This window comes from Channa argus, chromosome 11 (assembly GCF_033026475.1).
Source record: "Channa argus isolate prfri chromosome 11, Channa argus male v1.0, whole genome shotgun sequence".
In the NCBI taxonomy this organism is placed as follows: Eukaryota; Metazoa; Chordata; class Actinopteri; order Anabantiformes; family Channidae; genus Channa; species Channa argus.
In genome coordinates, this window is record NC_090207.1 from 27,624,073 (window position 1) to 27,637,339 (window position 13,267).

The 13,267-nt window shown below is 39.3% G+C and overlaps 1 protein-coding gene across 3 annotated transcripts in view; it reads left to right on the forward strand.

Moving 5' to 3' along the window:
* Positions 1-3,474: 3,474 nt before the first annotated feature.
* The window catches only part of LOC137136375 (3-hydroxy-3-methylglutaryl-coenzyme A reductase-like), a 46,499-nt gene continuing 36,706 nt past the window's right edge, over positions 3,475-13,267 (forward strand). For all 3 annotated transcript variants that reach the window (XM_067521675.1, XM_067521677.1, XM_067521676.1), the window contains exons 1-2: positions 3,475-3,625; positions 10,274-10,450. In XM_067521675.1, the coding sequence (XP_067377776.1) occupies positions 10,286-10,450 (165 nt within the window). In that variant the 5' untranslated portion in view covers positions 3,475-3,625; positions 10,274-10,285. The remainder of the gene's footprint in view (positions 3,626-10,273; positions 10,451-13,267) is intronic.

The following is a 13,267-nucleotide window of genomic DNA, read 5'->3' on the forward strand; positions in this document are numbered from 1 at the left end:
TCAAACCTAAAAAAGGAAAGACCCTCACAAAACATGAACAAACATAAAGAAACGAGGTGCACGCAGTTGACAGTTACCATTCTTGTCCCTTTTTAGGTTATCTGTTAATGTCAGTTGTGAAGCAATAAAACCCTTTTTGCACCTTTTTGTAGATCTTGGGGCACTTAAGATCCACTAGATAGTGGATCTTAAGTGCCCCAAGATCTACATTGCTTTGGGCCTTATAACAACAAAGTGCCTATGGGGACTTAATCAGTCCTCTAAACATGACACACCCTGTGACTTCTTGTCCTCTCCCACTCTCCTTGGAGTCGGTGCAGATGGATGTCAAAGATTACATTAATGTTGCCGTGTCCTTTGTGCACCTACAAGATGGAGATCAGGTCTGCACAAATTAGCCAGCGAGAACTGATCTCGTACAGCACAATATTTGTGAGGCATTTGTGTTAGATTCTGTTTTAGTATTATTTGTTTGTCTTCATTTGTTTAGTCTTGTTCAGTGTTTAGGTTTAGTCATTTGTTAGTCCCCATTTGTTTGGTTCGGTTTCATATTAAGGTGTGGGTTTTCATTTATCCCAGTTTATTTATCCTCTTTCCATTGTGAATTTTGGTTACCTATGTATCTATGTTATTTATCTTTGTTCAGGCACAAGTGTGGTTTTCTGTTCACCCTTTTATTTGGTCTTTGTTTGCTGCTTACTTTGTATTTAGTTTTTCCCTATTTTATCCCTGCACCTTCCCCTACTTAGTTTATTATCACTAATAATTGATTATTTGTTGTAGCGTGTTGGAGTTTACTAGTTTGTTCTATGTCATCATTTGCCAAGCGATAGGGAAGGTAAGGATGGTTTTATTGAGAGTTGCTGCATAGGTAGGAACAGGGGGGCTGGTGACAAGCCAGCCTTGTCAGGATGAGATGGAATCCCCTGATGAGGTCCAGGTCCAGGATCAAGGCCCGTGGGACCCAGGAGCATTCCTCTGGGCCGTAACCCTGGCAATCGACCAGGTATTTGAGGGCCCGACCCTGGCAGCGAACAAAATGTACACCAAAATGCGGTGTACAGTATAGGTAGGATGATTGTCGATGAGCCGGGCAGGAGGTGGGTGGTTAGCCTAAGGGCACAGGGGACTAGAAGAGAATGGTTTCAACTGGGATACATGGAAAACAGGATGTACTGTCATACTTCTGGGGAGTTTGAGTTTTACAGCAGACTTGTTAATAATTTTCACAATAGGAAAGTGGCCGATATATCGGGGGGGCTAACGTCCTGGATTCAATGTGCAGGGGAATATTTTGGGTAGAGAGATAAACAGTCTGACCTGATTTTTAGGCGGGGGCCGGGGCTCTCCGGTGGTCGGCTAGCTGCTTGTTTCTTTGTGCTGTTCTGAAAAGCTCTGTCCGTGTCTCTCTCCACAGCATACGGCAGCGGCGGATTTGTGTGTTTCATGGCTTGGCAAAAATTGGAAAGGTCTTTATTGTGTAGTTCAACAATTTGGCATTGGAGCTATGATTTAAGATAAGCTAGTTTAACTACCATAGCCAGACCTAAGCTGGTATGCTTGTTAAGTGGCTTCTTTTCTCCACACTGCTGTGTTTATTAAATTGCTTGTTCAAAGCTAAGCTTAGACTCTACTGTAACACCAACAGACAGTGATAATCTACCAGTTCTTTCTTTCCAATCGTTACAGCAGAACAGCTTTAGCTAACTTTGCATTTAACTTTTACAGTCTTTCTCACTTTTGGCTGCTGAGATAATGTGTGGAGCTGACTGGTATATACATCATTTATATAACGAATCCATGACTGTTCAACTTAATTGCAACATCTCAAACTGGACTGCTCTTCTTTCTTGTACTTGTTTGAGCAAAGAGCTCCCAGTTCCTACACAAATGTGAAAACCTGCAATGTATCAAGTGAAGAAGTAATTGGCTGAGCCTCTGTGAGCTCCCGCTCTGTTTTTGTTCTTCTAAATAGATCATATTATTTAAAGCAGCTGAATTCAGATATATATTAAGGGGGGAAATTGCAAATAAAGAAAGAGATGGGTTTCCTCTTTTTAGAGCAGAATAAGTCAGTGAGTTCAGATTACTTTTCAGGTGTGTTACAGCTAAACGAACCTTACTTTATCCCAGCGGAATTGTCAGACAAAAAACAGGGGCCCCCTTACTCAAGTCACACTTGTTTTTCTTTGAAACTCTGCATGTATGAAATCTGCTATACGTACATTACCTTGATTAGCCCACGATGCCACGGTCATATTGCTGCAGTTGAAACCACTGGTAAAGGCATTTTTTGTACAAATACTGTACATTATGAACTTTCAAAGCATGTTTGTATGGTATAAGGCTCATGCTTTATACCATACTAATAAAAAATAAAAAACCTTTTAAACAGAAATAACATAAAAATAACATAAAACCTGATGCAAGTAAACTTGTACATTTGCAAGTAGAAATCTGCAGTCATGTCTGTCAGCACTATATATAAACTAAATAAATAAAGAACACCTTGCTGTTCTTTGTCTGTCTGTGCAGTGTGCTTTGCTGGATGTCATCTGTTGCTATCTTGCTAATGTACTTGTGTTATTATTGTCCCAAAGCGTTGTTCATTACACCATCCACCACAACAATATTAACACCTGTAAAATGTTAGAAAGTTAATTTCTATTATCTGTTTATTATTGAGGTCATGGTGGGTGATAGAGTTGTGGAGTCATATTAAGACCTGGTTGCTCTGGCCCTGCAGGATTGCATTTCTTCCTCTGTGTGAGAACAGGCCGTAAAATCATGATGAAACACTGCAAAAAGAATTTAAACTCTGAAAGGAATAAGTTGAATGTTTGCAAAACAAGTTTCAAAACTTTGAACACAAATTTGTAATGTAATGTTGTAACAGTCAAATAAAAATTTCACACGTTTCATTTTTTGATATTGTTTAGTTTTGAAACCATATGCTGTTTTTAAAGGTTTCAGATATTTTTTTCCAGTTAAAACAGGGTCAGTATGATCAAGTTTGAAACTCTGAAAACACAGTGTTGATTGTCTAAAAAACTGATGTGAATCTTTGAAAGAAGAGACAGATTGATAATATTGACAAAATTAAGTGTTTTTTCAGTTATTCAGATATTATTTTCAAATATTTGGTTCTTATTTTTATGTTTTAAAACCGTATGTTTCGCATTACAACCCATTTTAAGGCTTAGTTTTCAACGTTTTACATTGAGACCAACGTGCTTTTTAACATCATAAAAGCACGTTGGATTGTTGTTTGTTGCTTGAGCATATGGGGAAAAAAATCCAAAGTTTTTCTGTCCCTTTCTGCGTCTTGCATTCTGCTGCTGTACAAGCGGCTGTACAGTGGTGAGATTTGGCGTCCTCGCTCTGGCCACGCCCCATTTTTACTGTCACCTAGGAAACGGGGCGTGGGTAAAGTGCTCGTGTAAGAGGTGACTGAAGTGATTGGCTGAAGTGTCGGATGATGTAGTAGCGTCCCATCGTTCTATCGGTCCATGATGAGTCGCAGAAACCGCTTGGTGTGTTGGTGGAACACAGGTTTAGTCAGTCTCGTATGAGCTTCTGTTTATACAGCAACCTTCAGACACAACGTTAATTCTTAGTCGCTAAGGTAAGTCACGTTTATCTCAATGTTTCAGTGTTAATGTGCTGTCACGTGATAATAATTGGAGGCCCTTATGAGATACCTTTGTCTCACTGAATCCAACTTAAGACACCCGCCTGTCTGGCAGAAACAGACCTTGAGCGAAGCCGGGAGCGGTGGCATAAACCCCACCAAAGCTGGTCTGTTGGACATATAGCCTACATTATACGGCGGAGTCTATCGGGAAGAAACTCCAAGCGATTACAGTTGTGGATGGCTACCACAAAATTATGTTTTTGTTCTCCTAACCAGATCATACTATATAAAGCAACTGAATTCGGTAATATATTATGGTGGGAAATTGGAAATAAAGAAAGAGATGAGTTTCCTCTTTTGAGAGCAGAGTAAATTAGTAAGTTCAGACTACGTTTCTGTACTGTGTGCATGTACTGTACATTATGAACTTTTAAATCATGTTTGTATAGTATAAAGCTCATACCTTTTACACAAATAACATAAAAACTGATGCAAGTAAAGTTGTACATTTGCAAGTGCCTCTGCAGTCATGTCCGACAGCACTAAATATAAACTGTTGCTGTTGCTAATGTACTTGTGTCATTATTGTCCCAAAGCGTTGTTCATTACATCATCAGCCACAACATCAGTAACACCTGCAAAATGTAATGCAATCCATTAGAGCAGGTTTGCCATGAATTGTACTTTAAATTTTATTTTAAAATTTCCAAATTTTTTGGGTTGAAACTGTCCTAAAATGTTTATTATTGAGGTAATGGCAGGTGGTGGAGTTGTAGTGGAGTCATATTAAGAACTGGTTCTACTGCTTCTGTACCCCATCATGCCTTTTCTGACATTTTGCACTTAAAACTGAGTGTAACTTTAAATAAAAAAAATAGAATTCATAGTAGAGCTGCTCTATTGATTGCATTAAAGTGTACAAGTGTATGTCGCGGCTGATGGATGTATATTTCTTTGTTCTTGTCTTGTATGTTTTATTTACTCATGTTGTGTTTGTCAATTTTTAACATTTTATGCTGACAAAAATGTATTAGTGTTTTGTATGATGACATCTTCTAGTTAGGGCTTTATGTTCGTGTGTGTGTATAAGTGTGTCTCCATATATATATCTCCATACTCAATAGCATTTGACTGTACCGGGCCTTCTTAATAGGACCTCCATTTTGGGTTCCCAGTACTTTAAGAACTTATTATACAGCCTTGTTTCATTACCGCCCCTGAATAAAACATGAGCTTAATATATGCTCTTTAATGTAAACTCCATACCCAGACAGATAAAAGTAAAGCCAAGTAAAAGAGAGGAGCTGTGATGTCTATATAGCTGAGGAAATATAATTGGTTGTTCTTTAATTGTCCTAACCTGCTGTGACTCTCATTACTTCAGCTAGTTGATTATCAAAGCGCACAAGGGTCAAGGGTCAGTCAAGGGTTGCATAATTTAGTTTCACAGAGCCAAGTAAGGAGATGGCATGTGGCATGTTAGAAGTAAAAGGGCATTTATTATAAGGAATTTCGGGGGGGGGGGGGGTTGAAAATAACTAAAAATCACTTCTCAGGGAGGACAGGGATCTTGCAGGCAGAATAAGTGAATCAAGTAACAAAATAAATCCAAACGTAAACTTAAATACCACCCACACACACACCCACACGAATTGAACGTGTACACCCAGGGACCTAACAGAACCGCAACTAACATTAACACACAGGTAAATGGATAAATTAACAAGGATTAATAAACAGAACTCTGAACAGAAACTGACAGACAAGGATAAATAATAAACTAAATGTTAGGCAGAGGGAAATAAACAAGAGTAACCAAATCAGGGTGCAAGATATAAAATAACTGGTGAGGTTAAACTAAGGCAAACAACATAACAAGAGAGTAACTAAAAAACAGACATAAACCAGGCAAAAACAGGGAAAAGGCAGAGCAGGGAAACAAACAGGGGAGCGCCCTACTTCTAGCATTGTTTATGTCATGTATTTTCTCTATTAATGAATTAAAAAAAATCTAACTTTATATTCTGATGAGACTTTGTAACATCTCTCTAGGGATGAAAGATTTAAAATAGCCTCTGGGCTACGTCTGGCTCTTTAACACCAAAGTTTATCATTGTGCACTGATCCTGTCCACTAAACTAAAAAAATAAATTCTGTTCAACAATTTTGTTTAAACACTTTCAGATAAAAGAACATTACAATTATTTATGGGAGGTCTGGCTTTTTTCGAACATATGGCTCTATTGGCTCGGCTCCCTTAAAAGAGCCGGCTCTTACAGCTCCCAGATGGCTCCTTACTCTGAGCCTTATATTTTAGCCTAGTTTAGCAATAATGAATGGTTTGTGTGTTGGTAAGCAAGTTAAAATCCGTAGAAACGTTAATAAACATAGGCATTCAGGTTTAGCAGGGTTTGTATGTTCTTCCTTTGGTTACATGGGTTTCCTCTAGGTACTTGAGTTTCTTCGCACAATCCAAAAAAGTGTATTGGGGTTTATTGCTGACACTAAATTTCTCATAAGTGTGAATGTGAGTGTGAATTACTGTCTGTCTGTCTAACTCTCTTGGTGTTAGCCCTGTGATAAACTGCCAACCTGTCCAGGGATTATCCTGCTTCTTTCCCAATGACAGCTGGGAAAGGCTCTAGCAACACCACAGCACCAAACAGGATAATCAGTTGAGATAATTGTCATTGGGTTCATTTTATGGCAAATAAAAATGTATCAACTTTTTTATGTCACATGACAGTAACTTAGGAGATATAAGAAACAGTCTTGAGACAACGAAAGTATGTAAATCTAAATGCAATTATTGCGAATACTCAGTACTAAATGTTATTTATCTAGGAGAGTGAAGGTGAAACAGAACAGAGTAATTCAGAACAGGAAGAGGAGGTGCTGTAGATGTAGTAGCTTGTAATTGGTATTGTGTTCATCATCACCAATCTTTAACAAGTCCCTTGTAATTTGACACATTAATGAAAAAAAAAGCCAATTTTAAGAGCAGTCCTGAAACTCTTTCTCTGAATTTCTGCTGTTTAGTCTTGAAAAGCATAAAGTTAGCTGGAAATCTTTACTCTTTCATGAGTGCATCTTTTTACAAAGCCCAGCTAACAGTGTCAGTTTTTCTAGCCGGAGAAACAGAATTAGTTTAGTTTTCATGCCTGCAAGACAGAACTTCACTGCTGTCTCGGTAATGACATACAGTCCTTTTTACTGTTTATTTAAGTGAATTACAAAACTGAGAATTTATTTAACAAGTGTACAATGAGATCTTGAAGCCAGCTATATGCAAAGTTGACAACTAGTGCAGCTTCTATAGTGCACACAAGTATTTCATCACACATTACTATAAATCACAGACCCATATCAACATAAACGTGAATCAGAATCATAAATACTTTATTTTTAATCCCTGAGTGGAAATTGCTTTCATCCCAGAGGCTCCTTGCCAGAGTAAGAAATCGTGCATAAGAACATAACAACAATATACAATATTGTTGTAACAACAATATTGTGTAATGTAACAACAATATAAATGGTGTTACTTACCACTCTGTCTGACATACGTGGCTGCAGATGTACATACCATACTGCCAGTCAGATAGTCAACAATCTAGGACCAAATGGGGGGATCTACCTGCATCGCTGTCAGTTTCTCACCCAGAAGAGCTGGCCTGATGGTGTTGAAAGCATAGAGAAGTAAAAAACATGACCATCACAGTGGTCGCAAGCTTGTCAAAATAAGCTAGCTGCTGTACCTGCATCTACAGTACAGCAGGTAGATGATGGCATCCTGATGTCGTAGCTGGTGTTTGGAGGCAAACTGGAGAGGCTCCAGGTGGGGCCTGACTATGGGCTGGAGTTGCTCCAGGATGAGTCACTCAAGGGTCTTCTAATGTGATGCAAGCACGACCGGTCAGTAGTTTGAGGCACCCCGGATTTTTGCCTTTGAGGCACTGGCATAAGGCACGCCATATTTCAAAGCTTCGGAACCCAGTTGAGACAGGTTCATGCTGAAGACATGGTGAAACACTCCACAGAGCTTGGCATTACAGGGTTTTAGAACCCTTGCTGGTGGGGAATTTTCTCAGCTGTCTTTTCGCATGGACAGGTGTGAAAAGTGCAGTTTCGAGGAGGGGTGAGAAGAGTGTTGATGACATCACATGCAGACATTAGCAGCTGGCGGACTGCAAACAGCGACTATAATACGATGTTAGAATTCACGGGGTTAATAATTAGGTCTGAGACCAACAGCTAACAGTTCAATGACTGAGCTACAGTAATTTCCTTAATTGTAATGTGACCAGAGTTGCACTAGCTGTTGTTAACTAAAACAGCAAGCCCCCTCCATTGTGCAGTCTGTGTCCCTCAGTGATCAGGTATAGCCATGTGTAGCCATGGCTCTGAAAAAAAATCCTCAAAGTACATTTCGAGTATTAGCTTTGACTCCAGGCTAATGCAGTTACCTGGTCCATCTTCCACAGTGATCTCACATTGCTTATGATAACAGAAGTAACTGCTTAGACACTGAACTGTTAGCTGTTGGTCTCAGACCTTATTATTATTTATCCCATTAATTCTAACATTTTATTGTCCTCCTGCTGCTAACTAAACGTCATGCATGTGACGTCATCAACACTACACTGTTCTCTGACCATCTCCTCATTTACTTTGTGGTCACAGGTAGCCTTTTAATCAGATGCACATAGCAGGGAGTGAGAAACACCAAGTGGTGATCACATCTTCCCAGAGGGGGGAGTGGTGTAGAACTGCTTGTGTTTCTTCCTTTCCAAAAGTGTCTCTTCTTCCTTGGACTGTGCTCTTTTGTTCTGCTGTAGCGATCCTTTACCTCTGTGTGTTTTTCTCACTGGGTTCACCTGGAACATCCTTCATCTCCATAACCAAACCGGTCGGCTTTAGTGCTAACAGCTCATCCCTGATGTAAACAATGCGCTGTTGCTGAGTGACGACCGGGTGGCAGAATAAAAATAGCAAAAACAGTTAAAGATTCTCCAAGCAGGCATGTTGCAAGGCTGTTATTTAAGAAAGTACAAAAATCGTAATAAAAAGGCTAAAAGACAAAAAGTAGGAAAATAGGAAAAATACCAGCAGGAGCAACTGGAACAGGCTGCAAACACCTTGGTGCATGCGCACTACCAAGGCGAGTTGGGAATCACACGCCCCCCTGAACACTCAGCTTCAATATGTACATTATTACCCAGGCTTTCATTATAATTATAATACACAGGTCACTAACATGCGGACCGCGGTCCGGGTCCGGACCCAGAAGCCATCCTATACGGACGTATGGGATGGCCTACAGCCAAAACAGTTATGATTTAAAACCTGATGGGGCACTTCTATTTTCACTGGCGCACTGTTGTAGTCTTTACGGTAGTGATTTAGTGGATGAGGAGAGAGTGAGATCACAGAAAATAAGTAGTCTCAGAGCCCAATATGACCAGTCCACCAGGATCCTGAGCCACACATTAACTGCCCAATAACATGCTCATGAGTGTTCTCTCAGAGTTGCTTGGATTTTGGGTCAACACAAAAAGCCGTTTACTGATGTACGGGTTGTCAAAGAATGCATGAGTGCAGTAGCTGAAACACTACTTGAAGGAAAACAAAAACAAGAGCTTTGTGATAAAATAAAGCAAATAGCCATGTCAGCATCATATGCCAGAAAGAAAAGTGAAATATTAACTCATTTTTGATATGCAGCCCTACTTTTATTTAGTTAATGAGAGAACATTACACATATATACAGTCACACTTCGATAACAAAGTTATTTATTCTGTTGTTGTTGTTTCTTGTTTGTTATTCTAGTGCAGACTTGTTCATTACTGCCACCTAACCATAGGTAATCCATACCAGAACAAGGAGAAAAAGACATTGCATTTGAAGATGCACTTTGGCAGGCTATATAAAGAGTGACATTTCTGCAGGACTGGACAATTTGTCAAACATCCTGGTCTACTTATACTTCTACTTATAAGAGTTGTGACTTGTTGTTGTTTTTTTAAAAAGTGTTTAACAGTTGTAGACAAACAAACCAAAGTCAAGCAATAAGCCATTCATCCTTTTGTGGAAGATGGATCCGATACTGTCTCTTATCTAGTAAAAAGACCCAAATGCGGTAAGGAGGCCGCAGACACCCCTTTTTCAGTCATTTTTCAGTGCTCAGCAGCTAATTAGCTTCTCACATGGATTGCAATGTTTTTTGTTATTTTTAAAGCAAGGCCATACTTTTGAATTTACTGTGGTCATGCTGTGTTATGTTGTAATGTAAGCCATGCTTGCTAACTCAAATCTAAAGAAATTAACATGTTGCGTTCATGCAAAATGTTTTCATCTAGACTGGTCCTTGATGGCTACACATTTCAGATATGTAGCCTTTGTTTTGAAAAATGAGAAGTTACATCATGCTGTGTTTGATGTCGTCTGTACAATTTACCTATGCATCCATCAGTTAACACAGCATATTATCACTTTACATTCTCTATTCCCCTAAAAAGGAAATATTTCATTTTTTACATTGTAAACTTGTTTTGAAAATAGCTTCTTTAATAACATTCTTGTAAGCATGTACATTCACTTTCAGCTTTTCCAACTTACATATCTGTGTTATTTGTTAGCTCTGTTCCACAATGCTGACCCATCTGTTCCGTATGCACGGCCTTCTGGTGGCATCCCATCCCTGGGAGGTGATTGTTGGCACTGTCACCCTAACCATCTGTATGATGTCAACGAACATGTTCACTGGTAATGACCAGATCTGTGGCTGGAACTTTGATTGCCCCAAAACAGAAGAGGTTAGTCAATAAATATGTTGTCTCTACTAGTGTATTTAACATACAATGTAATTTAGGCAACTCATCATGTAACACATGTGTACTATTATTCTGAACATCTGGCATGAGTAAGTAAGCATATTGTAATTTGGTCCAATGGACCACACAAGTCCGAGCATCAAATTCTTTTTCAGATCTTGAAAAAAGCCTGAGGAGGGGTGGGATGGATGATGTATAACTTGCTTCCCAGACTTAAGTTAAATGCCACTTGAAGAATCACAGACTTTTGCCCATGGTCCTAAATGACAACAAACAGAAAACAGCAGTCAAGATGTCAAATGTTTAAATAAAATCTTGTATTGTAATTCATTTTCAATTGTATTCAACTTTACTTATATAGTGCCAATTCACAACAAAGGCACTTTACAGAAGAAAGTGAAAACTATAACGATGTATAGAGAAAACCCAACAACTCCCCCTTCAGCCTATCCCTAGGCAACAGTGGAGAGGAAAAACTCCCTTTAAGGGAAGAAACCTCCAGCAGAACCAAGCTCAGGGTGGGCGGCCATCTGCCTTGACCGGTTTGGATGAGTAGAAAATGCGGAGAGAGGAAAAAAAAAAAGAGCAGCAAAAAGCAACAACAAGTACTGGGCAGGTTGCTAGGACCAGTAGCTGTGCACTTGAAATCACCCAGCTCCAAAGCTGGGGACACCTGCAGAAAGGGACAGAGGGGAGACAGAGAGGGAGAAAGACAGCTAGGGGAGTAAGAAGATACAAAGTTAATGGGGGCGGTTACTTTGAAATGTAACCCCCTTTCTTGCAAATCCAAGGTACAACACAAAGGTGTTGCTTTGCTCACAAAAACGGATTCACACATAAAGGTTTATGTGTGAATCTGTTTTTAGGGGTCACTACTGTAGACAGCAGATTTTACATTTACATTTAATCATTTGGTAGATGCTTTTATCTAAAGGTATAAGGCAGCAACAATCTAAGTCAAAGAGAAAACATAATTGCAAAGCGCTGTGAGAAGTGTGTTTTCACATGCAAGAAAGAGCAGAAAGTAACTTTTTTTCTTTCAAGTGCATAGAAGGTGTTGAAGAGTTCTGTTTTGAGCAAGTTTTTGAATACTGGGAGTGAGGTTGCTGATCATGCAGAGTTTGTAGCTCGTTCCACCATCGTAGTATCACATTTATTTGTTTACGCAAAATTATTACAGTTGTTTTTTGTAAAGATGTCTGTACCACATTCAGTTCTCATTCACATAATTTACCAGTCAAAACCCTTGAAATAAATGTTACCTTGAATTTTTCAACTTAAGTAATTTATTTCTTAGTCATTTAAGTTAAGAATTCAAGGTAACATTTATTTGCCACATCTTGAAATACTGAGGCAGGAGTGCAGGCTGTTGTTGACTTACCGTTTAAAAAATGTAATTGCTTCAATTATGCATGTAGCAGAAATAGCTTAGCACAGGGGTCACCAACATGGTGCCCGTGGGCACCAGGTAGCCCGCAAGGACCACATGAGTAGCCCGTGGGCCTGTTCTAAAAATAGCTCACTGTAGTGCCACTTACCAATGAGCTGTATCCATTTTTTTTGTTGCTATTCTTTTTAAAAATCACATTTGATAGTTATTGTGAGAAATCATTAACATGATCCGCGTCTTCACATAGATGAATATCCTTAATTTAATTATTATTATTTTTTTGTCCTTTCAGCTTATCCCGTGAGTTCAGGGTCGCCACAGGGGATCATTGTCCGCATGTTGATATGGCAGTTTTTTTTTTTTTACGCCGGATGCCCTTCCTGACGCAACCCCTCCCCAATTTCTACCGGGCTTGGACCAACATTGCACAGCTGGGGAGGGGAATGGGCTGTTAGGGGTTCAGTGTCTTGCCCAGGGACACTACGACTTATAGCCAGGGCCAGGGATCGAACCACTCACCCTGTGGTCCTTAATTTAATTAATTAGTAATAATAACATATAGTTGACGTTAAATTGAGCAAAGTTGTTGCAAAGTGCGTATTAAACTGGTAGCCCTTCACATTAATCCGTACCAAAGAAGTAGCTCTCAGTTTCAAAAAAGGTTGGTGACCCCTGGCTTAGCAGATAAGACATTCAGGACTGCAGGTCTTACTGTACAACTTTAGTCAAGTTTGACAGCAAGAAGAGAGTCTATTTTATTCTTTTTAGGCTTTTATTCACACCCTAGACCTTGTCCTTATATACGATATTGAAACTGATCAGTTAACAGTATATCCTCATAATTTTCTTTTGTCTGAACATTTTCCAATAACATTTCAATTTACCTTAATGGATGCCTTAATTGATGCTAACAGAAAAAATTCCACTACAGTAGGTGCTTAAAGCCAAAATGCCGTAAACAAATTTAAGGAAAAGATTCTTTCATCTTTTGACTCAACATTTGTCAATACAATGGAGAGTAGCAACCTTAACTTTACACCTGTACAAGTTGATTATCTTTCTGATAATTCTGCTGTCTCACTATGTACAATACTTGATACTGCTGCCACTCTGAGTAAGAATAAAGTAAACCAGAAGAGGCAATCTCCATTATATAGTTCACAAACTTGCAACTTAAAACCACATGAAAGTTAGAGAGGGAGTAGCGTTCCACCTATTTAGATAAATAGTAAATCGTCTGCACTTATATAGCGCTTTTCTACCTATCAGCACTCAAAGTACTTTACACTGCTTCTCATTCACATTCACACACCCTGATGAGGGAGCTGCTATGTCCAGCTGTGTCCAGCTGGCCAACACTCACCGGGAGCAACTTAAGTTGGGGTTCAGTGTCTTGCTCAAGGACACTT